Source organism: Somniosus microcephalus, chromosome 7, assembly GCF_052327205.1.
Source record: "Somniosus microcephalus isolate GS21.2 chromosome 7, FLI_Smic_1.0, whole genome shotgun sequence".
NCBI classification, from domain to species: Eukaryota; Metazoa; Chordata; class Chondrichthyes; order Squaliformes; family Somniosidae; genus Somniosus; species Somniosus microcephalus.
In genome coordinates this window covers 117,567,425-117,593,877 of record NC_140993.1, presented here as the reverse complement: position 1 = coordinate 117,593,877, position 26,453 = coordinate 117,567,425, and the positions used below count along the sequence as shown (strand labels likewise).

Here is a 26,453-nt window from a genome sequence, read left to right as displayed (position 1 = left end):
CTCAAGTTAACCTTCCTGTGAGTCAGTTTGCTAAATAGCTTGTTGCACCTTCCTTCATTAAAAACATCATACCAAGCCATAAGTTCCAGTCTCTGTAAAGGTAGTTAACCAGATACATTGGTGTTACTCACTTTACAGTGACTAGGATTATGTGTAGCAGATTAAAGGCTGTTTTTATTTTCCATCTAGATATAAAGATACCGCTGAATGAATAGTTAGATTTTGCTTAACCATTTGGCATTAATAAATGTTTATTAATAAAGGAACCAGCAGTAAGATTCTGAGAAAATAATGCATGTTTTGAAGTTGTAGTTCAGAATAAATGACGTATTTGTCAAAATATGTTTAATGCTTTCATTTTTTTGTTAGAATTATTCCAGTATTGACACGCTGCTCCATAGGAGTCGACTTACCAAGTTGCAGTCTCTTCAAACTCTGACAGAGATCCAGGATTTTCTCCATTTCATCACCAAAGGATGTAAGATCCTATCCGCTGCTGAAGTAACTACCGTAGACTGGTGTGTCCCACAGCAACCTGTTACATAGAAACATAGAAGATAGGAGCAGGAGTAGGCCATTCGGCCCTTCGAGCCTGCTCCGCCATTCAATGAGATCATGGCTGATCATCCAAATTCAGTACCCTGTCCCTGCCTTCTCCCCATATCCCTTGATCCCTTTAGCCTTAAGAAATATATCCAACTCTTTCTTGAATATATTTAATGAACTGGCCTCCACCGCCCTCTGTGGTAGAGAATTCCACAGGTTCACCACTCTCTGGGTGAAGAAATTCCTCCTCATTTTGTTCCAGATGAAAGCCTGTCACTCACTAGATGCAATCGGTTTAAGCGTTTTAATAATGCAACATATGATGACCCAAAAAATACTTTGTGAAAAAGGATATGGCATTTTTTTTAAGCAGATGTGTTTGTTTCAACACACACAAGATGACTTGAATCACATTAAAATTCATCATCACGTTAATTAGCAATGACACTGGTTCTTCATGCCCAAACCAAAAATAAATTGTTTCATGGAGACCTTGGCCCTTTAAGACTAAAACCAAGGACTTGTGACCAAGATACCACAAATATTTATGACACCTCTCATTGCGGGATAAGAAATGTCAGATACTGTCTTTTAATCTGAATCAGATAACCTTGAGATTTGTTTCTGTTTGTTCTTGGGATGTCTGTGCGGACAGTCAGTCTCAGGGCCTTTTGCAAAAAAAAAAAATGAATTCCTTTTGTTCAGCCTATATTTGCTGTGAGAAAAGGAAAGTATATCGATATTTTCTGTGTAATTAAAAGATGTCCATCACCCTTCAAAGTGTGACTTAAGTGTCACGCATGCAAAGTGTACTTCACATTTATCACAACAAACACTGTTAACTAAATAATGCCAATTGCCTGAAATATTATTGAACGAGTAGGAAACAAGTGGCAAACCAGGACAGAAACTTCCAATCAAGAATCGGCAAACATTACCAATAAACACCTGGCAAGAAGAAGGGGAACTGACGGAAATAATATTAGGAACATAACACAATATAACATGGGGTCAGCTTTCACATGTATGCTGCTGACAGCCAGCTCTCCCTCTCCACCACTTCTCCCGACCTCTCCACTGTCTAGTTCGACATACAGTCTTGAGATGAACTGCAATTTCCTCCAGCTGATCTGAGATTCCAACCCATGTCCTTGCCATCATATAGACTGCCTACTAAGTAACATTGCCTAGCTCATCCATGCCTCTGTAACCTCCAGACTTGACTATTGCAATGCTCCTCTGACCATCCTCACCTGTAAACTTCAGCTCATCCAAAACTCTGCTGCCCATATTCTATACTGCACAAAGTCCCGCTTGCCCGGAACTGCACACTCCTCCCTCCCACCGCCCGATCTCACTGTCCCTATGACTCCTGTAAATACTCCACTCCCTTTGCTCCATCTTTGATGGCTGTGCCTTCACGCACTTAGGCCCCACAGAGCAGCACTGGGTTAGGTATGGTGATAAAAGGAAGCACCTGTAGTAAATATATATGCACACAGTAAAAAACTACTTTGTGATCTGATGTCCTATTTTTCAAAGTGAGTATGCTCTTTGTTTGGTTTTTCATATTACTAAGAATATTATTTTCCAAAAGCATTTTGAATGAATTGGTTCAACAACAAACCTGGTGGTAAATGTTTACATATGGTTTTCCGATTGCAAAATGTTTGCATACAGAATCCAGTTATAAATGTTCACATAAGTTTCTGTTACAATTGTTCACGAGTGTTACAGGAAGCAACGTTTGTGAACAGAATGTATGTACCATCCACATATATATCAGCATTGTTTTAGATGTTTACACGGGTGAGCTTCTGAATTTTGACTTGCTATAACCTGGGTGCATTGGGATATCGTATTAATCTGATTTGTGAGTAAGACCTTCATGACCCCATCTAGCTTTATGAATTACTCCTGGTTTGTGGAATAACTATTCCATTGTTTATTTTTTGCAGTTAATTTAACTTCTGAAGTGCCTCTCCGAAAACTAATAAGAACTTGGACAGGCCGATACCCCGAATCAAAGATGGATCCTATGAGTGTGTGGGATGACATAATCACAAACCGGTATGACACTAGAATGGTTCTGTCCATCTTTGCGGCAAATGAACGATGATAATAGTTCTCACGAAATTATTCATGAAATGGACGTTAAATAATATTGTATTAATTTCTTGTATTGTGAATAAGATGGCGTATGAAATAACATTGCAAGAAGTTCTTGGAATCGTGAAGGGACGTTCCTTTTCATGCTGAAAATACACAAGAGACACAACACGTTCCACACATTACCTTAAATAGAAACGTATGATCTTTACTCAGAGTGGTGAGAATGTGTAACTCGCTACCGCACAGAGTGGTTGAGGTGAATAGCATAGATACATTTATAAGGGGAAGCTAGATAAGTGCATGGGGGAGAAAGGAATAGAAGGGTATGCAGATAGGGTGAGAGAAAGTAAGGTGGGAGGAGGCTCGTGTGGAGCACAAACACTGCATAGACCTGTTGGGCAGAGTGTCCTGTTTCTGTGCTGTCAACTCTGGGCTGGATTTTCATTGAGGAGGCGGGTATGAGGCGGGACTACAGCTTTCGGGGTTGTAGTCCCGCCTCCATCGAGTTGTAGCCAACCCACGCGATTTTGACTTGATTGACCTTGTTGAGCCCGCCCAGCGTGCTCAGCAGGCCAATTAAGGGCCACCTGGTAACAGGTGATGTCACAGATTGATATTTCATCTGTCAAGACCTTTTGACAGATGAAATATCAGCATTTGACAGCTGTTTGAAGCTGTCAAACACTGACAATCTGTACTCTAAGTTAATTCCTTCCTCTCAGGATGATTTAGAGATCTCTCCAGAACAGAAAGCTGAATGCTGCAATTTTTGACAGATCGCGGCCATTCTGCTTTCTGTGCTGGTGACTTGAGGGACTCCCGAGGCCTGAAGGAAGGAAGGCTGTAAAGGTAAGTAAAACTTCTTTAAACACTTTAAACACACTTACCTCTGCACTCATGCACCCATCACTCACCTGAACACCAGACATCTCGACCCCGCCTTGCTAACTTGGCGTGGTTTGGAGCCGTCGGAAATCCCACACTCCAAGAATGAAAATAGGGATTAGGCTAAAAACTGCCTGTTAACTACCTGTTAACAGGCAGTTAATTGGCACTAATTCCCTTCCCGCCTTGGGGAGGCGGCTCCCAGTGCGGGTCGGGTACCCGCCTCCTTTGAAACTGGCATGGAGGCAGGTTGGGGGCGGAATGGATTCGTGCCCCCCCCCCCCCCCCCACCGATTTCGGGATTTTAACCCCACACGCCTCCAATCCCGCCTCCACGGCCCAATGAAAATTCTGCCCTATGTTCTTGCTGAACCTGAATCATACTAAAAGTACTGGAGCACTTCTATATTGCATTCATTAGATATACTTTGGGAAAAAATTATAGGGTTACTCTATCTATGTTAAGTTTTGTATATGTGGCCACTTCTTCTCAACACTTAATTACTTCTTAATGTTTTTACTGTTGTGCTTTTGTGCCCCAATTAAAGTTATCTCTTTTTACTTGCCTCTGATCGAGGCCTCCAAGCCAGGTAGTGTTGTTGCTGACTTATCAATGAATCTTAGCTGAGGCTCAGGATAGGTGGCATGGTTCTCTACAGTGCCATCAGTGCCAACCACCTTGAAGATACTAAAATCTGGCCCTCTGAAATTGCCTGCCCCTTCGATTATGGTCTCTTGTAGATGCCTCCTTCCCCTAAGCCCACCTTGAGGCCCCAGGCACTCTCTGCCCCCCCGCCCCCCCCAGCAATAGTTAATTTAAAGAATACAGTTTTGCCCAGACACTGCTGGAGAAACCCTTTTAAGAAATCCCACCCCACTGCAACAGTCCTCAACACTCATCTCCGAGGCTGACTCGAGCCTAACTGCTGGAGAGGGAGAGGGCAATTATGCGGGCGGGGTGGTAGTGCAGCAGCAGGGAGGGGACATGCTCAGAAAGGTTTCCCTAGCAGTGACCTGAGAACCCTATATTAAATGTTAGGAAATCATTCCCCCTCCCCCGCCCCCCAAAGCAACCATGCCTTCTGCCCTCTCTTCACACTCTCTTCACTCCCTCCTGCCGAGCATCCATACCTTTCCCCCCACTGCCAACCCATCACCCGAAAAACATTTATTCCACACTTTTGTCAACATCCACAAACCTCACTCCCAGTGACTCAGTGCCACCTTCCCTGTGCTTCCATACCTCAAGACCCTTTTCCCATGCCCTGTCTCTTTCCTTCCCACCACTGTGCTGTCATTTCCTGACACCCCTCTCTCATTCATATCACACTTCCCAGTGCTCCCAAATGCCACAACTACGCATCCCAATGTTCCCACGTCCTGTAATCTCCCTCCAGGTTCTCCCAGTGCTCTCATACCCCTTCAACCCTGCTTCCAAACCCTCCCAATATTACCAACCCCACTCCCCATTATTGGTACAAGCCCAATCCTTAACTCCTCATAGAATCATAGAATAGTACAGCACAGAAGGAGGCCTTTCAGCCCATCAAGTCTGTGCCGGCTCTTTCGAAGAGCAATCCAGTTAGTCTCACTCCCCTGCTCTTTCCCCATATCCCTGCATTTTTTTCTCCTTCAAGTATTTATCCAATTCCCTTTTGAAGGATACTATTGAATCTATATCCACCACCCTATCAGGCGGTGCATTCCAAATCCTAAACAATCATTGCGTAAAAAGGTGTTTCCTCACAGCGCCTCTGGTTCTTCTGCCAATCACCTTAAATCTGTGCTCTGGTTATCGGCCCTTCAGCTGGAAACAGTTTCTCTTTATTTACTCTGTCTAAACCCTTCACGATTTTAAACATCTCTATCAAATCTCCTCGTGGCCTTCTCTGCTCTCCTTTATTAGTCCATACTTGTCCAAGTGGCTGTTAATTTTCTCTGGATTATTGTTTCTAAAAGCTTCCCCACCACCAACGTTAAATTGACTGACCTTTTAATTGCCAGGTTTATCCTTCTCCCCTTTTTTCAACAATGGTGCAACATTTGCAATCCTCCAGTCTTTTGGTGCCACCCCTGTATCTAAGGAGGATTGGAAGATTGTGATCAGCACCTCTACAATTTCTACCCTTACACACCTCAGCAACCGAGGATGCATCCCATCCGGACCAGGCGACTTATCCACTTTAAGTACCGCCAGCCTTTCCAGTACCTCCTCTTTTATCTATTTTTATCTCATCCAGTATCCCAGCAACCTCCTCATTTAACATAGCTTTGGCAAAGTCCTCTTCCTTGACAATCACTCAATTTCCTGAGTGCTCATAGACCCGACTGCTCTCAGACCACTCCCGAGTGCACCTCTCTGCCAGACCTGCCACGACTCCTCTTCACCCCTTCCCAAGTACTAGCCCCCAAATCCCAGCTTTCCGCTGCCACCAGCTACGTGGTTGAAGGCCTCCTATCTCCAACATTTTCCCAGGGCTTTGGTGCACTCGAACCCTACTTCGGTGGTTTAAAAATTGGGTGTTTTATCCACTTCATCAGCCAAATAAGGCAAAACAGCAGAGGAAGTTATGTTGTGCGAATTAAGTCACACAGTGCAGGCAAGAGCAGTACATGAGTTTAACAGTTAAAATACTCAAATTAAGAAAAGGGGCTGCAGGTAGACAAAGTATCACAGTCTCATTTGCCAGCATGAATGCAATGTTTTCATCTCCACAGAATAGGAAAGCAACATTATCTGTTTGTATGAAGCTAGCATCTAAACCATTTAACATCATAGATCCTGAACTGTTAAAATATTCCCAAGAATACATTCAGGAGAAACACAAATATACTTACACACATTCATCTTTAATATAATTAAAATGCACAGCACTCCAGTGGCTCAACGCTTAAATACACTGCTCAGCGCAGCATTGAGCCAAAGAGTTTGATCAGTATGTTATCAGGTAAGTTGATCTAAACAGTGTAGTGTCAAAGGCCTAAATGGCTTTAGCAGCCCTGAACTAGGTAGAGGAAAACCTAACCAGAGACCTACAGAATGACTTAGAAAAAATACACAATTGGACATCATAGTTGCAGATTAAATTTAATATAGCCAAGTGCAAAGAATTACACATTGGAAGAAAAAATTGGTATCATGAGTACTTCGAGAATGGTGTTGAAATAGCTGAGGATGGTTAAAAAAGGGAGTTTAGTAGACTTGACAAGTCCAGTTATCACAGAGCTGTAATCAACAACAAGTAGAGTGTTGAATTATGTAGCCAAAATAATGCTCTGGTCAGATGATACAACAGCAACAACTTGTATTTATATAGATACATTGTCCATAACTTAAGGCACAGCCAAATGGTGTGATAGAGGAAGTTGGGTTTTTTTTCTAGACAGAAGAGTTGAGATTAACCGAATGATCATCTTCATCCATATCTATTCTGTGATCCTGGTTGCTATACGGTGACTCCTGCTGGAACTTGTGTGTGCGTGTAGACATTGGGTGAAAATGGGATTGGAGTTGGCTGTAATATGCCCAGTGCTCAAAAATGCTACTGTTGCTGCATAAGTTTACACATGAAGAATAGGCACTTGGATTGAGGTACTGTGGGAATGACTGTGACTGGAGCCATGCACCAGTATGAGTCACCCTCAATAAGACAATGGGCTGGATTTTCCAAGCCCCGAGGAGGTAGGCATGGAGGCGGGACAGCCAGTAAATTCGGAGAAAGTGGGGGCGGATGGCAAACCCGCCCCCATTCCGCCTCCGTGCCCTTTTGCCAGGAGGCGGGAGGATGTGCAGCGTCAGGTCCTGTCTCCTGGAGGTGGGAAAAGGCATTTAATCCTTTTAACTGCCTGTTAACAGGTACGTAACAGGCAGAAAAAAGGATTAGTGCCATTTTACCTTCACAGATGAAGGCTTCCCGACCTCAGAGAACCCCGCTGGGTTGGAGGAGACATGGAGGTCTGTGGTGGTTGGAGGCACCTGGAAATGAGGTGTAGAGGTGAGTGATGGGTGCAAGTGTGGAGTGGTAAGTATGTAAGTTAAGTGATAAGTTTAAAAGAAAGTGTGCACTTATCTTGTTTTCTTTCTACAGCCTTTAGCCGCGCTGGATGGGGAGAGCCGACATTCTCCTTGTCAATTTCACATAATGGCTGTTGGATCCTACAGACATATGAAATTTACAAAGTTGAAAGGTTTGATGAGTCCTCACCACAAAGCCTCATCAAACTAAAGAGAATGTCAGTGTTTGACAGCTTCACAGAGCTGTCAAATGCTGTCATTTCTTCTTTCAAGAAGTCTTGATAGATAGCAAGTCTGATGTTGACATGATCTGTCAGTGACTTCCTCCCTAATTGGCCTGCTAAGCCCGCAGGGCGGGTTTAACAAGCTCAATTAGGGGAAAATCCCTCTGGTTGGTCAGGCGAGGATGGAGGCGGGACATTGACACGACAAGCAGCAGTCCCGCCTCCAACTCGCCTCCATTCACAAAATCCAGCCCAATGACTCCAAATTCTTTAGTCTGTACTATAGTTGAAACTTGTATATACGCAAGAATGCGGAAACAGGACAAGACTATTCAGCCTATCTAATTGGCCGCAGCGTTGGGATCCTCTTTTAGATCCCAGTCTGACTTTTTTAAAACCATTTTCCAACTGAATTCCATATCTCTCGTCTCCCTGTCAGTAATTGATTCAATTTCCTCTTCAGTAGTTTTGTCGATCCCTCCTGTTGTTGGAAGGGAATATATTTTAAAACTTTTCCATGGTCACCTAAAGACCTTAGTCGAATGGACCACAGAACTTTAACGTTGAGAATAACAAAGACTATTAATAGTCTCCAGATTCAAATCAATGCATAATTAATCTACGTGTAATTATGTACTGTAGTTGTCATACCAATGAAATGTGTCTGCACGAAAAAATTTGTTGAAATATTTGTTTATTAAGTTTTCTTATCCTTGAAGACATTTACTACATGCTAGTGTATGGTTCCATGGAAAGCAACCACACTCCTGTATCTCGCTTAACTGGCCATTATTTATATCGCTATGTGCAAACTTTCATCAAGGGTTGCTGGATAATATCAGGAGCAGGAACTATGACTAATTTTCCATTCCCTAACCCAAGGGAACTGAGGCCAATTGTAGTGTCCCTATTCAACCCTAGTTGAAATCTACTAACTCGGCATCTAAAGCAGGGATCAAACCTGGGACTTGATTGGTATGGCTCAGCTACTCACTGGCTAAATTGAGCCACTGACTCGTTAAGTTGTAGTTTTGAGAAAATGGTCGAGTATGTTGTTATACTTGTCTATCATAATTTCTTTAAAGTATGTAATTCCAAAAAACATTAATACACAGAAGACACTCCTTGGATGCTGCTATGATGTACTATTTATACAGCATGTGTACCTAATACATAATAATGTGAATGACAAAGTCACATATATACTTTATATAAGAAAAGTGCTAACAAAAATCCTTAGTTTCATTTAACATAGTTTGCCAATAGTGAATCTATTTATCTGCCTAATTAAAAGTTTTGTGTCTGTAGCAAGCTTGTAACTTTGTTGTTTGGTCCATGCTCTTCACATGACATCATGGACCAACCAGATTCCCACAAGATCATGTAAGATGTACATTTTTTATTAGCCTTCTTATAAAGAAAATATATTTAGTATTCTTCCAAGTGTTTTTCACATTGTTTAATTATGTGCAGCTAGTTTCCGATTTACTCGGCCTCTTTTTTACCCTCATCTCCTAACGAAGCTGCTTATCAAGGTCGTAGCCTGCTGTCTGACCAGGCCTGTCTGCCTTGCATGACCTGATCCCAATTAAACTCCACCCCTGTACCGTTTTTCACCCAACATTGACCTAATCTGGTGTTCCTGACCCTGCCATGTGTGGTACCAGCCACCCCTGACTTCAATTTTGTTGATAAAATTGTCTTTTATTACAAGTTCTTTGGTGTAAGTACCTGTACTTCTTTCTGATTTTTTTTTTCATATTTAGCTGTTTCTTCCTCGACAAGATTAAGGAGCGATTGTCACATGTTCAGGCCAATGATAGTATGGAAGTGGATGATGAAGGAGCTGATACTAAAACGGATGTGGATAGAGAAGAGGAAGATGTCAACATGGTCATAAGAAGCTGTAAATTTAATATGAAGTTAAAAATGTTAGAAAGTGCAAGGAAACAGGTATGCAACAGAATGTTATCGGCATTTGTTGATCAAATGCAGTAAGCTTAAAAATCTGTGGTCTATGTTAATTACTAGTGAAGAGACATTTTGATATTGAGGGGGACGTTGAAGTGCCAGTTCCACTTGTTTAATCACAGTATTTAGTCTTGATACAGACATTAACTAAAACAGGCCATGAACATCGGATGAGTCCGTAGCCAGGATTCCAGTTTCTGATTGCTAACCATTGTTCCCTGCAGCAAGGGTATGCTTGTGGATGCCAGGTAATGTTCCTCATAGTCAAATAAGCAGCCAGCACTCGCTGTTGAATGTTATACAGGAAACTCTCTTTTAACCGGCACCTAAATATCCGGAAATCTCTCTTAACTGGCAAAATTCAGGAGTAGGTTCCGGTAAGTTTTACTATATATTAGTGGCCGTGTAACCGGGGTTCCTGCACCTGTGGCCGTGTAACCGGGGTTCCTGCACCTGTGGCCGTGCAACAGGGACTCCTGCATCTGTGGCCGTGTAACCGTGACTCTGGCACAAGTGCTGTGTAACCGGGGCTCCTGCACCTGTGGCCGTGTACGGGGCTCTCGTACCTTGGTAAGTATACCTCTCTGTAATCCGGACTTTTTGATCAACCGACACCACGCCGGTCCCGTCGGTGCCGGATAAAAAAAGAGTTTCCTGTACATGAATAATGGTCACTTGGGCAAGGTACCAGAGGGCACCTATGGGACTATTACGTCAAGGAAACCAACTTATCGGGAGTGGAGAAAATAATTGGCAAAAAAAACCAGAAGTCCTAGTTATAGTATTTTTGTATTTATTGTGAAAGATTACATGTTGCTAAATTACAACGCTGTGAGTAATTTTTCATTTTTATGGCTGAAATACAATATGTTATCCAATTAAATTTAAAATAAATTACAACTGTGACAAACTTGTAAATTGCCAAAGTGTTAAACCTACGTCTTCAGCTACAAAATAATTAGTTCTTTATGTTCTTTTTTTGTTCATTACCATAATACGAATACTTCATTTTCAGAGTGTTGTAACTTTTTCAGAACAACTTTTCAGTGTCGACAAAGCTGCTGAAAGAACTTCACAAAGAGTCCAAGGCTAGAGATGACTGGCGAGTGAGATGGATACATAGTTACAGCCGACTCAGCCATAAGCGCAGTCGGAGTCTGGAGAGAGCCGACCAGATTGTAACTGTGATGAAGACCATCCCATTGCTGGGTAATGGCTGACAGATTTCTAACATTGCCATGGCAACCGAAAATATTGATTCTTTAAATCAAAAGGAAAGCTTTCTGACAGCTTTCCTGTTGAGCGTGTTTTTAACCTTTTTAATGCTGCTGACTTTTAAAAATGCTTTCTCTTTTTTAGAAGACTTGCATAAATTTGTGTAATGGCAAATATTGGGAATTAGAATTTTTAATAAAGAACATGCTTCTGGCATAGCTTCAACATGTACCAGAGATTTTCAGATGCAGGGCGATGCACCTTTCACAGGGGGTGGGATCCTGACTGCAGCTGTGCCATCAGATGGAAACAACAAACCATTTCTCCACAAGCAAAGAAGGTGTTCAGGAAGATGAATTATCCCATATTATGTGGCTTCTGCCCACTGCTCAGCAGCTAAATCAAGAGCAGCAGAGGCCTGAGAACCAACCGGCTTGGCCGTCTTAGGAAAGGCCACATGGTGAAAGACGGAATACAAATTGGGAAATTATTTTTAATCATTACTTTTTTTTTTTAAAGGCAAGGTCATAGGAAAAATAGAGCAGTCTTCAAAGGATTAAAATGAATATTTTTATCAGTTTGTGGAATCATAGGTATGACTTGCACCCTATTACTAAAAGTCTACGGCACATTGAATAACTGACACACAAGGCACCCAAGCCACTTTAGAAAAAAAATTAAGTTAATGAAGACATCATTTAAATTCTGCTGTCTTGAACAGACATCTTATCTTACAGTTGAAACCGAGGTGGATTATCTAAATACACATAGACATGCTCTCAGAGACCAGAACACATTGCTTGGTACAACCTACTACATTATGGCTAATGCTCTGAATAAAGACCCATCATCTCTTCAGCATATTGAGGAGAATCGAGCAAGAGATGTTATAAAACTTTCTGGAGCTACCGGTGACGATATAGCACAGGTAGGAAAAAAATCCTAACTACCAAAGAATGCACAAATGCAGTTAGTAACTGAACCTGTTCTGAGTTTTTTTTGTTGTTGCTCAGGTTGCGATTGGATTATACAGAAAGGCTCATGAATATCTGCAAAGTGCTGTTAAAAAGGCTGAAGAAGAGGTGCAGTCTCTTTCTGAAGAACATATTGAGACAGTGGGAGTGATTGAGGCCTACATGAATTTGGCAAATTTCTGTGACAAATGTCTGCGTGAGGAAGAAGAAAGTGAAAACAGTAAGACTGCAAGCAAATTTGTAATAACTTGCGTTCTTCTGCTCTCTATATAGGCATATATTGTGTATTTATGCAATGTGTAGCTAGTGGAGCATGGGCCTTCTCTCTCTATATATGGTACCATGGTGACTGGGACTAGTTGTGCCACAAATTTCCTTTGCCCTTTTGCCTGCCGTTTTTGAAAGAAATAAAAATCTTCCCATTTTCTCCTCTGATTTTTATTCTTTTCCCCCTCTTTTATCTCACCAGTTTTCTTTTCCTCGCCCCACCTTTCCTGAAGATATTTACCTGGATTTTCTGCTAGACCGTTGCATCACAAAATACAGGGTGGTATAACTTGTCCTCGTCATAAGGATGTGGCCTTGACCCCAGCCAATTTTTTAACCTGAAAGCAATTTGCATTTTCCAGATGGGTACCCCAACTTCTAGGCTTTAGGAGGGTGGCCCTCGCCCAAAAATTAGTGAGGAACCCTGCTTTTATGTTGGAACAATGCATTTATCCTTTACTGTTTATTCCAGCTTTAACACCTTCACAGTAATGTTGATCACAAATACATTGTTAGTGCACCATGCACTTTCTGTTCTTTCATGATTTTAAATAAATGAATTTATGTTTCTTACAGTTACGAATTTCCCTGAGCTGCAGACGTTCCCAGCGTGTGTCGTGGAGAATATGTTAAAAGCACTGAAGTATAATTCAAGAGAAGCCAGACTGAGATTCCCTAGATTGTTACAGATTGTGGAATTATATCCAGCTGAGACACAGGATCTCATGACAAGAGAGGTACGTACTAGGTCAGCTGACTGCTGGTTTACATTAAGGCTCAACATCTGGATTTTGTAGGCTTTATGAACATTTTTACTTGGTATTATAGTCTGGTTTTTTTCATGGGGCTGAAGGAGTGACCCTGGGCCCCAAAAATTACTGTGGTTTATTTTATAGATGGTAATGCACATGGAACTGATTGTTTGCCATTAATTTAATGAAATCATCATCAAAGGATATGGAATAATTGGCTTGCTAGTTCATGGCTCCTCTTCCTTTTTCCATGTCACACACCCTTCCCAGACGAGAGCAGCCAGAGTGCTTTGGGAGGATAACCTTTTGCTGACTGTCAGAAGCATTGCAGAACTAAGCTGCCCTCCTATTTCCCAGAAGTTCCCCAGTGGCACAGATAAGATGCAGTTCACTTTGTGACATGGAGTCGGAGGATACCAGTTGAGTGTGCTGGGTGCCAATATTCTGTGTCACCAGACTCCCTGTAACAAAAACAGTAAATAAATGATAGCTCCAGTGCCCCTGGATTAGGAAAGGGAAAAAAACATCCAGGGGCTCCCACTGCTTTTTACTATGTGCTGGATTCTTCTCATTCCTGCCCCACTGAACAGCATGAATTGTGTGAACACCAGGTGAAGACTGGGTCAGACCCGGGTGTGAAGCACCCCAGCGATTGAATACATTGCCATTATTCATTGTCTAAAGAAAGAACTTGCATTAATTTAGCGCCTTTCCCAACCTCAGTACGCCCCAAAGCGCTTTACAGCCAATGCACTACTTTTGAAATGTAGCCACTGTTGTAATGTAGACTGATGTGAAGAATATCACTGGGGTACGGTACTGGAGGGGGAAATTTTTAATCCATTTACTTGGTACAATTTTTCATTACTTCCTTGCCATGCCATTAATGTATGGCAGCTGAATAAATACACAGCAGACTAATTTTTAATTCTGACCTATGGGTGACTCTAGCACTTCTCTCGACCGCCTCCTCCCCTCCCCCCCCCCCCCAATCATCTTCCCTCCTTGTGGGAAAGCACATGGCCTCCGATCAAGACCTCCCAGCATCCTTATGGCTGAGATTGAAAAACTCAGCTTGTTGCAGAGTTACATCCAGAAACCTGCCAGTCTATAGTTGCTTTTATATTTCAAACTGAGTCTTGAGAAAGCTGGCTGACCTTGCCGCTCTCTCCCATTTATCTTTGTAGTGTTTAGCGGTTCTGGCTGTAAACTGAATGCACTGTGGGACCCACCATTCCACGCATGTGAAGACTGGCCATAATATTTTGGGATGTGCATGTGCAATGAACACCAGGTGAAGACAGGGTTAGACCCTGTCTTCAGAGAGAATGGCAGCATGCGTGATGGCGTCAAGATGTTGGGTCATGACATCACCACCAAAAAGTGCTACTGCCAGCAGAGCAGCACAGTTACTGACTTCAGGAAGAGCAGCACGATCAGAAACACCGCATTAAGAAAGTATCTTCCTAAAAGATCCCGCAGGTTTATTTTGATCTGGCAGCAGCTGTTTGAGATCCACCTTATAGGAACAACTGTCCAAAAAATAATGGCCCAGATATTCCGATCTCTACGGGTGTGTACGCGCTGTGTACACACTCATAGGGACATCAGAAATGCCGGTTTCAGGCATGCACTGATACCTGGGATGGCAGGAATGACGTATGAGGAGAGATTGGGTCGATTAGGCTTATACTTGCTGGAGTTTAGAAGAATGAGAGGGGATCTCATTGAAACTTATAAAATTCTAACAGGACTAGACAGACTAGATGCAGGAAGGATGTTCCCGATGGCGGGGGAGTCCAGAACCAGGGGTCACAGTCTAAGGATAAGGGGTAAGCCATTTAGGACAGAAATGAGGAGGAATTTCTTCACCCAGAGAGTGGTGAACCTGTGGAATTCTCTACCACAGAAGGCAATTGAGGCCAATTCATTAAATATATTCAAGAAGGAGTTAGATATATTTCTTAAAGCTAAAGGGATCAAGGGATATGGGGAGAAGGCAGGGACAGGGTACTGAATTTGGATGATCAGCCATGATCTCATTAAATGGCGGAGCAGGCTCGAGGGGCCGAATGGTCTACTCCTGCTCCTATCTTCTATGTTTCTATGTCAAGAATGCTCTTGACAGATCGGACGCCTGCCCTGGAGAAGGGCCTCTGCGGGCGGATAGTTCCGCTTTCTGGAGACCCTCCGCCCGCAGAAAACCCTTAGAATTCTTATGCCTGGTAAAAGCATAAGGCCTGCTTTTACCAGGATAAGAGTTGAAAAAAAGTTTAAAAAAAAAAAAATTTCAGTCACTTATCATTTAAAAATACTTTTAAAAAAGGTAACCTTATTTTTAACCCTGTAAAAAAAACTTTAATTATTTTTTTCAAAAAATTTAATTTTTGTTCAAAATATTTAATTTATTGTAATTTCAACTAATTTTAAAAATGTATTTAATGTTTTGAAGTGTTTTTGGGGTGATCTCCATTCATATATTTGACAGGTCTATCTGTCAAGTGTATGAAGGGAGATTCCCTTCTTTGATTGGCTCCCCATGGCCCACGTGATCCTAGGGACGCTGCAAACTACAAAAGCCCCTGGGATACATAGGCCCTGCGCACTTGGAGTTCGAGAGGCTCAGCATCGGAACTATACACACCTCGGGAGCCCTCCGGTAACTGCGTAGATTTTTTCCAGATCGGAGGCTTCCGCACGCGGGAAGCCTCCGATTGGAAAATACGGCCCAATATAAAAGCAGCATGTGACACAGCCTTTTGGAATTCAAATTGCTGCATCCCTCGAAACAGATTTATTTTAACATAGCACCACACGGTTTGTAGCAACCTGATTTTATGGGGGGGGGGGGGGAGAAGGGAGATGGGGTTTCCATGAACAGAAGTGCTGTAATTGTTGCTCTCTAACTAATTTAACTGAAAATGTATTTACTCTTTACAATTGACTTCCTGTTTCTGTGACAGTTGCTGGGAGCTACACGGTGTAAACATGGGATTTTATTAAACAGTACATCACTTGAAGTGAAACTGATTCAGAGACTGAAGCCCTTAAATAAACCAGTTAACCACAATTATTTTATGCTTATTGAGATGACGATTTAAATGCCGGAGAATTGAGCACTTTCTCTTTTGCATACCCAGTATCCGTATCAGATACACCCAGGTCAGGTATGGTGAATGCAAGTAAAGTTCTGTCCCCTCTGCTCATACCCAGTATCCGTATCAGATACACCCAGGTCAGGTATGGTGAATGCAAGTAAAGTTCTGTCCCCTCTGCTCATACCCAGTATCCGTATCAGATACACCCAGGTCAGGTATGGTGAATGCAAGTAAAGTTCTGTCCCCTCTGCTCATACCCAGTATCCGTATCAGATACACACAGGTCAGGTATGGTGAATGCAAGTAAAGTTCTGTCCCCTCTGCTCATGCCCAACCAAAAAAGAACAGCCTCTACTGCACCAGCGTGACACTTTTTTCCCGTTTCTCACATCAGTCACCCTGTGGGGTTAACTACTTTTAATTGTATAAATGGGGTAGTGTTTGAGGGGGAATTAATAAAGGTGGTTTTAACTTTTAATACCAAAATTTGTAATTTGATCTGAAACCAAAAGAAAGTAATCTTAAAAGAATAAAGATACTTTCATATTGTGTCGTCAGTAGAGAGGCATTGAATTACAACAATCGGAGGCAATTTCTTGGGTTTCAATGTCCGATTTTTAATGTTAGACAAATCAGTGGAAGCAGTTTTGATCAGAGGTTATTTATAATAAAGTTGCTTTGCTTTTTAGCAAATAACTGATGAGCCAGTCGCCTGAATTGGCAAATGGAACATGCCGCTATAAACCTGATTTGAAAGTAAATTATTAAAATGAAGCATTTACTTATTTTGTAAATAAAAGATGACATTCCAGTAATTCTTCTTGAACATTCATCAGGTGTCTTCCATTCCATGCTGGCAGTTCATTGGCTGGATTAGTCAAATGATGGCTGTGCTTGACAAAAAAGAAGCTAATGTAGTACAGTACATCATAGAAGAGATTGCAGATTCCTACCCACAGGCTATTGTGTACCCGTTTATGATCAGCAGTGAGAACTATACCTTTGAACCATCTGCAAGTGGCAATAGGAACAAAGAGTTTGTTGAGAGGTAAAAAGAAATACTTATCAAGTCAGCTGCTTTTTTACTGAAAGACTTGTACAGCTTACAAAATACAAAATCATTTCATATATGCAAAAATGTTTTTTGTAGGTTTCTAATGAATCAGAATTTTGTGATTTTTCAACATTGTCTAACATTAACTTGCATTTATATAACATCTGTAACATAGAAAATGTCCCAAGGCACTTTACAGAGGGCCGAGAAATAAAAATTATTAATATGGATAAAAAAGATAGTTCTTTGACAAGGTTCTTAAAGTTAGAGAGAGAATTGGAGAGGTGGAGGGGTTTAGCATGGATAAAGGCTTCAGCGGCAATGGGGCAGAAGTGGATGATGCAAATGTGAAAGCAAGTGTCTTGGTAATGATTTGAATGTGGGGTTTGAAGTTCCTGGCACATCGAGAAGTGCAAGACATGTAGAGCTGGATGTCACCAACATACATATGGAAGCTAACCCATGCTTATGCATGGTATCAAGCATATAGATGAGAAAATGGAGGGGGGGGTTGCGGACAACGATAATTCTTTGTGTGACCGTGGGGCAGGAAGAGAAGCCACAGCACCGGCTGAGTTTGGTCAGGTTGGAGTAGAAAGCAGTCTTGTGGGCTGGACAGTGGAGGAGAGATGGTAGACGAGGATTGGGTAGACGATGATTGTGTAATCGACTTTATCAAAAGCTGTTGAAGGGTCAAGAAGGGCAATGAGGGAATAACAGATCACAGTTAGCGAATGCCAATAGTGACAATGACTAGTCCTGTGAGCAGGACAGAAGTTGGACTAAAGGAATTCAAACATGATTCAGCCAGATCTGGTAACAATTTTTTAAAATTCATTCTCAGGATGTGGGTATCACTGCCAAGGCTGGCATCTATTGCCCCTCTTTAGTTTCCCTTGCCAAGATGGTGGTGAGCCGCTTTCTTGAACCGCTGCAGTCCATGTAGTGCAGGTGCTCCCACAATGCTGTTAGGTAGGGAGTTCCTGGATTTTGATCTAGCGACGATGAAGGATCAGCAATATATGTCCAAGTCAGGATGCTGAGAGACTTGGAGGTAATGATGTTCCTATGCACTTACTGCCCTTGTCTGTCTAGATGATGGAGATTCCGGGTTTGGCAGGTGCCGCCAAAGAAGCCTTGCTAAGTTGCTGCAGTGCATTCTATATATAGTAGACACTGCAGCCACGGTACATTGGTGGTTGAACAGGTGAATGTTTAGGCTAGTAGATGAAGTGCTGATCAATTGGACTGCTTTGTCTTGGATGGTGTTGGCATTTTTGAGTGTTGGTGTAGCTGCACCCATCCAGGCAAGTGGAGAGTATTCCATCACAATCCTGACATGCACCTTGTAGGTGGTGCAGAGGCTTTAAGGCATCAGAAAGTGAGCCACTTACTGCAGACTACCCAGACTCTGACCTGCTCTGCTCTATATGTGGCTGGTCCAGTTGAGTTTCTGGCCAGGAATAGCCTTGTTTGTGATCAAGACATGGGATTGAAGATGCAGAGAGAGATCTTGAGATCGAATAAGTGGCCATAGGTATGGGTATGTTTATGTGAAGGATGAGACTGACTGCAGATGTGTAGATGGAAAAGTCAGATGAGAGGAATGTACATTGAAATCACAAAGGATGAGGAGTCACGTAATACAGAGGCTAAGGGAGGAGAGAAGGGAGCTTACTTAACATAGGAAAAGTCAGTCACGAGAAAAGGTCTATAGGTCCTTTGAAGCTGGTCCCTCTAACACTCATCTCTGCCAGACTAGCTTTTAATACATTTTGAATGCAAATTAATTTCTGACTTTACTACCTTTCTGAGAGATTATTACAAACATTTCTCACCCTTTGAATTAAGAAGTTGTTTCTAATACAATCGTAGAATCTTGCAGCACATAAGGATGGCATTTGGCCCGTCGTGCCTGTGCCGGCTCTTTGAAACAGCCGTCCAATTTAGTCCCACACCCCAGCTTTCTCCCCATAACCCTGCAAGTTAGTTCTCCAAGTACACGTCCAGTTGCCTTTTGAAAGTTCACATGGAATCTGCTTCCACCACCCTTTCAGGTAGTGCATTCCAGATCTTAACAACCCTCTGTGTGAAGAAATTTCTCCTCATTTCCCCTCTAGTTCTTTAGCCAATTATTTTAAATCTATGACCTCTGGTTACTGACCCACTTGCCAGAGGAAACAGTTTCCTCCTACTTGCTGTATTAAAACCCCTCATAATTTTGAATACCTCTATTAGGTCTCCCCTTAACCTTCTCTGCTCTAAGGAGAACAATCCCAGTTTCTCTAATCTCTCCATATAACTGAAGTCCCTCATCCCTGGTAAACCTCCTCTGTACTCTCTCCAAGTTCTTGACTTACTTCCTAAAGTGTGGTGCCCAGAATTGTACACAATACTCCAGCTGAGGCCTAACCAGAGATTTGTAAAAGTTTAGCATGACTTCCTTATTTTTGTATTCAATGCCCCTATTTACAAAGCCAAGTATTCCATACGCTTTCTTTAACTGGCTTATCAACTTGCCCTGCCACCTTCAAAGATTTGTGAATATGCACTTTCAGGTCCCTCTGCTCTTGCACCCTGCTCAAAATAGTACCATTTAGATTATACTGCCTCACCATGTTGTTTCTCCTAAATTGCAACACTCACACTTATCCACATTAAATTGCATCTGCCATGTGTCTGCCCATTTCACCGGTCTGTCTATGTCCTCCTGAAGTTTGCTACTATCCTGCTCACTATTTACTACGTTGCCAAGTTCTGTATCATCCACAAACCTCAATGTTACTCCTTACACCCAAGTCCAGGTCATTTATATATAATAAGAAAAGAAATGGTCCTCATACTGACCCCTGGGGGACCCCAATGCATACTTTTCTCCAGTCAGAAAAACATCCGTTCACCACTGCTCTCTGCAAAGTTTTAAATGTATTTTTCACTGATTTAAATTTATGCGCTTTGGTCAGATCACACCAGGAGTACTGAGTGCAGTTTTGGTTGCTGCAGCACAAATGATCCAGGCCTTGGGTTGCAGAGGAGGGCAGTAAGGCTGATCGTCCATGTTGGACAGATGAGCTATAAAGGACAACTTGAAACTCAACTTCTCTGATGCTGCCCTGCAGAAATGGCATCTCATTCAATACAATAAAATCTGCATCCTTAGCCACACACACTTCCATAATTCCATCACATGCCCCCCAACCCTCATTATCCTCCTGTCCTCTCTAGCTTTCCTCCCTTAGTATGAAGCGCTGAAATTTGTTGACGTAAGAAGTGCTATGTAAATGTGAGTTGTTATTAAGTGTCCTTTATGTCATCTATAGAATCTAGTCTGTACTGTCATGAACATTGCATTTTTCTCTCCAAGGTTGAAAACTAAACTGGATAAAGGGGGAGTGATTGAAAATTTCATTCATTCCTTAGAACAGCTGAGTAATCCAGACTTGCTCTTTAAGGTAACATTCAGAATTTAGACACTTCTTAAGAATAATGCAAGCCATACAAATAAACACCATAACAAATCTTTGTTCTTTAACAGGACTGGGTTAACGATTTTAAGAATCATTTAGAGAAGAAAGTGAAAAATAAAGATCTTCTGAAAAATATGTATGATGAGATGTGCTCAAATTTGGCATCTTTACAAGCTCCAGGTATTGGAGCATTCAGAATAAGACATGTTCAGGTTGGTGAAAGTTGATCAGGATTTTATGTCCGAAAGATCAGTATTCGAAGCTGTTCTTTCACTTCTGGGTCTGGATCTGATGGGGGAAAGGGCTTTGCTCTCTGAAAGAGATAACAATTAAATCAGCTTAAATAGTATTAATTTTAAACAGATATGAAAGAGTATGAAACTTTGAGTGAGAGTTCATAGACAGATGTAGCCTAAATTAGGCAATTCAAGGTTAATTCAAGAATTCCTTCCTGTGGTCCAACTCATGTTATTTTCAGTCATTTAATTTAATATTTTTACAATTACTGTGTTACTTATAAGACTCACTGTGACTTGAGAGTAAAACTCTTAGGCCTAGAAATTCGGTATAGCCGCGTTTGGGGCGCTAGTCCTGGCGATGCGCAAAGTTTAGCGCCAGGCGCAATTTAGCGCCACCTAGCGCGATATTGGGTTGCAGCGCCCCTAAAGGTGATTGCGGCGCTAAATCAGGTGCTGCACGCTACTCTTAAGGCGCTAACCCGGCAGCGCAACCCAATTTCGCGGCAGCGGGGCGCAGCGAGGGTGCTGTCAATAATCACTTTCCCTGAGACACACTGGCGCCGACCAGCTCTTAAAGGGGCAGGTCAATTGGCATCACCAGACACACTCACTGCCTTGTAGGCCTTCAAAGCGGTGGGAGCCTACCTGTGGCGCACCAGCCTAGCAAGACATGGAAAGGGTGAGGCAGAGGGCGGAACGCCTCACTGATGGGGCATTGGATGCTTCGGTTGGCGCAGTGGAATCAAGGCCAAGGAAGATGGTCGGAATGTGATTTATGTTTTGGACAGTCTCCTGGGTGAGAGGCAAGTTTCCATAGTTTGCTCATGTTTGAAGGAACCACATTTTGTGTAATGAAACACTTTCTTCATTTACAATGGCTATGCCTTCTATTTACATGCATCTTGCCCTTCACAGGCTTGGGGGTATCAGACCGGTTCCATTCCTCTTCTTGGAATGGCAGCAAGCATTCCGTGAGAGGGGCCTAGAAGCTACTTCTGATCAGCCTCTGACGCGCAGCCTGAGAAGAGCCGCTCGTGTAGAAGTTCAGGCCAGCAGCCATCTTCTCAGCCACCAACAGAGATGTCCTGCACCTTATCTGAGGCTGCAGATCTGGCTGAAGCAGCTGGCACAGCTCAGTCACCACCTCCTTTCTACATCGCAGCCTTCTGACACACTGCTCCTCCAGCATGTTCATGTAGGAAAACTGCTGTCGTAAAATCCTGCCAGCGTAAGGTCTGCTGTGGCAACGTCTGTTGGCCCTCCTCCATCTGGCCATGCCTGCCCCCCTCTCCCAGCGTCTCAGTGCCCTTTCCAGATGATTCAGCAGCAGGTCGTTCCCCTCCAATGCAGCCCCCATAATAAGTGCCCACAGGAAGGTTCCCCATTGTTAAGGCTCACCAACAGCAAGGTGATGGTCAGAAGGCTGAAGATCATCTGCCTGCGCTGGCTCAGTGGTCAAATGGCTCTCAGTGTGCAACTCAGCAACTCTTTGTAGCTCTCGAGGAAGTTGTGATCCAAAAATGGCTGCCGCTTTTAAACCACACCAGTCCCCTTTAAATAACGCTCCTCCAGCCCGAGAGCAACTTGGTAAGGTTCCAGGTAAGCTGTCACTATTAGCGCCAGGCGCTACGGAGGGGGGCGCCACTGAATTTCCGGTCCGGGGCGCCCAAAAGGCGTTGCACACTCAAATGACATCATAATCAGCCTGCGCCCATGAGCGGGCGCTAAGATTTAGCGCCGGCGCTAAATGCATGCTCAATATGGGGCGAGGTGCCTTGCGCCCACCCGGAAATTGGCTAGCGCCCCACTTCTCGGCCTCTTTAGGCGTTAATCGGTGGCGCTAACAACCGAATTTCTCCCCCTTAGACTCACTCAAGTGCTAAGATCATTAATTAAACATTTCTGTAGCGCACGAGTGCCAAGAGAAAACTGTTCACATTCAGAAAGCATTCCAAATAATTTATTGCTGTTTTATTCCCTGCATCTGATTTTGGGCCTCAACACATTGGGTACTAGGCCTGGCAGCAATTGTTGACCAAATACTGAAGCAACATTTGCAGTTACCAGGCTGTAAATAAACTAGATGCTTCCCCATAGGCGGAGAGGAAAATTTGAAGGCAAATTGGCCTTTGCCGTCCATGGGTTCCCTGCTCCATCCATCCAGCAAGATGGGTAAAAAAAATTAGTTAAAATGTTGATAATACTGAGGAAGTAGATTGTATCTAGCAAGCTACACGTTTAGGAGGTTCCAAGCAGATCTCAGAATTTCATTGTAAACTACATCTCCAACTGACTTTTGCCCTTGGTTGGTCAGAAATGATATAATAATTTCTCATCACCGTAACATTATCTGTTGCTTTCTAGAATTTATTATTTTATATTTTATTTCTCTCTTTTCCCCCCCCCCGCTTTGCCAATTTTCACCCTTCCCCACGCCTCTTCTTTTGTGCTATGGTTCCATTGGCATCAGCCATCCCTGTTACACCAATTGGGGTTTCTTCATGGGCGAGCCTAGACTGAATGTCATCCATCAATTTGACTATGGAGGCATCATAGCTGAGTCCAATCCTGCCCTCACCCAATTTTCACTGCAGACATTCAGTTGGGGTTGTTGGATAGTGATCGGGAGCAGAAACCTCTACCAATCTTGTTTCTCCTCTCCCCATCCCAGAAGTAATGAGGCTATTGGAGCATCCTTAATCTTACCCGGCTAATTCAGCGCAGGCTAGAGACCAACCTTGTACCTCTCTGGTTTGCACGACTCAATTTAAACTACACATTTAGAAATTGCTTTCCATTTTTGAAAGTTGGTAGGCATTTATTTCAGATCTAAAGGTACTTATACTTTTAGAATTGTGTTTCTGTGTCTTTATTTACATAATCTGTATAACAGTTATTTGGACTAAAAGGCACGAGCTTACTGTAATTATGCTTTCAAAACTTCAGATGTTCAAAAAGGCTTTTGATCAGTATTATGGAAAAGGAGGCTCAAAACTACTGGTCATGGACTTAATTGCATTTGACAAAGCAACAAAGGAAATCCTTGAACTCGTAACCAACAAGCAGCGGGAGCCACCTGGGAACCTGAAAGAGTACTCGCCTTGGATGAGTGAATTCAAGCCTGAGTATCTAAGGAATGAATTAGAAATTCCTGGCAAGTTACATCCTCTTAACTTAAGACACTGTTCTTTTTATTGTTTGTAACTTTTTTTTTTACTTTATCTTTTTAACTTCGCTGAATGAAAAGAAAGTAATGGCTTTATAATGTCAAATGTCACTTCCTGTTACATGTTTGTTCAATAGCGAGAGCCTACCAAGTTTGTGATTTTTAAAGGTTAAAAGCTCTAGTTCTCTTCTCCAACATTACTCAAATCATTTGACACTTAAAGGAAACATTGGCCCTTAGTTCTAAGGAGGAGCATTTTTTAATGATTCTGGTCATCTGTAAATCCTGTTTTATACCTTTGGCTTCTTGCTCTCTATTAATTGTAATAAAGATTTCTGTGTATTCTGAAAGAAATGGAAGCAGGGAAATGAAGTGGTAGAAATGAAATTTAAAACAAAGGTGGTTCACTGACCTTGGACCATTGTTGCTGATGACACCACCTCAAACACCCATTGCAAAGGTTGTGCAGTGTGTTCACAATCAGCGGAATTGTAGAATACAGCATCTCTTGTGACATTTCCCACAACTGGTGACATATTAGAGGAAAGAAACAAGTGGGTCATATGTATTTTCCAACAGATAAGAAGGGAGTATTTTCTGGTGAGCTGGTCTCAGATCTACAAGCATCGGTGTAAGGAGTGACTTGGTTAAGGCCTAGGAGTAGATCGCTTGCCAATCCTGTTAGCTGTGGTATGTTATATAGTGCTGGAGGGAAGGGGGAGTGGAAAGTGAATGAGAAAATAAATAATACCTAAAAAAGCATTTTCTCTTTATTTGAGTGTCTTGACCTAAATAGATAAGCCATCCATAACAATTATTTTTTCCTGTCTAGGACAGTATGATGGTAAATCCAAACCGTTGCCAGAATACCATGCACAAATCACAGGGTTCGATGAAAGGGTATGAACTATTTTAAATTCATAATTACCTGCAAGCAAATATTGATTAAATTAGTCATTTGTATTTTGGGGAATTTGTAATGCATGCAGTGGTATTTCTAGAAAAATGTCATCCTACCTCATTGAAGGTTATTAAATTGATGGAAACTGTTCCAAGCAAAAAAACTGCAGCTGCGAGAAATCAACCAAAAACAGAAAATGCTGGAAACACTCAGCAGGTCAGGCAGCATCTATGCAGAGATCAGATACATAGGATATACGGCACAGAAACAGGTCATTCGGCCCAACCAGTCCATGCCAGTGTTTATGCTCCACTCGAGCCTCCTCCCGTCTTTCCTCATCTAACTCTATCAGCATAACCCTCGATTCCCTTCTCCATCATATGCTTATCTAGCCTCCTCTTAAATGCATCTATACTATTTGCTTCAACCACTCCCAGTGGTCAGTTGAGTTAATGTTACAGGTGGGGACCCTATGTCAAAACTAGTTTTCATTACAAATTGTTCTACAGCCTCATCAACCAGACCTTATAAAGAGAGGATAAGTGCAACTCAGCCCTTTGGCAATGCATACTCTGCTTTTATTTTCTAAAGTTTTACTTTCTTTTCAAAAATTTACAAAAATATATACATTATGAACGGAACATGGATACATTCACCTGCTTGTTTGTAATGTACTCTGAAAGTTCCAATTTTATACCATTTGTGAACCCAATACATGTATAAATATTACTGCAATCCTCAAAGGAACCTGCACTTTGCGCTGTATCTGGTTGTATAATGTGTCTAGATTCAAACTGTTCATGTACATCTTATCATTCATTGTTGTCATTTTACCTGAGTGTCAGATATAAATGTGCCTTTCGTGTGCAAAAAAATATATAAAACTGATAATGTAAATGAGAGTGCATACTAGTGCACCACTATGTCAGTAAGTTTTTTTGTGACTTCCTGTTTACAGTCATTCAGTTGTACTGGGCTGAAAAGTGTTCAGGACGATATTTACTTAGAATTATGCAGTTTCATGTTGTAAAATTCTTTCATAGCAGAATTACAATACAGGTAGACTATCCTTTATCCGAACTTCCGAAAACCTCTAAAAACCGAAAGTTTTTTCGTTCAGCGTAAGTCGCGCGCACGACATGACCAGAGTGGCGCACGACTTACGCTGAGCAGGGCAGAGGATCACAGAGTTACCTCCTGGGTAGGAGATTGCAGGCCGAGCCGGGCAGTGTGAAGGAGGTACCGGGAGAGTGAACCCAACAATACAGCGGCCCGTCCGATAGCTGCAGCGGCCCGTCCGATATTCTTTTCTCCCCCGACCCGTCCGATATTCTTTTCTCCCACCCGACCCGACCCCCCCCCCCCCGACCCGAACCGCGGCCCGTCCGATATTCTTTTCTCCCCCCCCCCCCCCCCCGACGACCCACCCCGCCGACCCCGACCCCCAACAAATTTCCCAATACCTTCTGAAATCCAAAAAATTCCGAAAACCGAAACTCAGCTGGTCCCAAGGCTTTCGGATAAGGGATAGTGTACCTGTATTGTGATTTGCATACTATTTGGATTA

At 42.5% G+C, this 26,453-nt stretch overlaps 1 protein-coding gene across 1 annotated transcript in view; it reads left to right on the top strand.

Moving 5' to 3' along the window:
• The window catches only part of prkdc (protein kinase, DNA-activated, catalytic subunit), a 300,538-nt gene that overhangs the window by 250,346 nt on the left and 23,739 nt on the right, over window positions 1-26,453 (top strand). Inside the window, 12 exon segments of the mRNA XM_085992889.1 lie at window positions 370-478; window positions 2,505-2,616; window positions 9,549-9,735; window positions 10,788-10,962; window positions 11,706-11,896; window positions 11,982-12,162; window positions 12,786-12,946; window positions 16,896-17,107; window positions 20,478-20,565; window positions 20,649-20,792; window positions 23,766-23,973; window positions 24,818-24,885. Of these exon segments, the coding sequence (XP_085849015.1) occupies window positions 370-478; window positions 2,505-2,616; window positions 9,549-9,735; window positions 10,788-10,962; window positions 11,706-11,896; window positions 11,982-12,162; window positions 12,786-12,946; window positions 16,896-17,107; window positions 20,478-20,565; window positions 20,649-20,792; window positions 23,766-23,973; window positions 24,818-24,885 (1,836 nt within the window).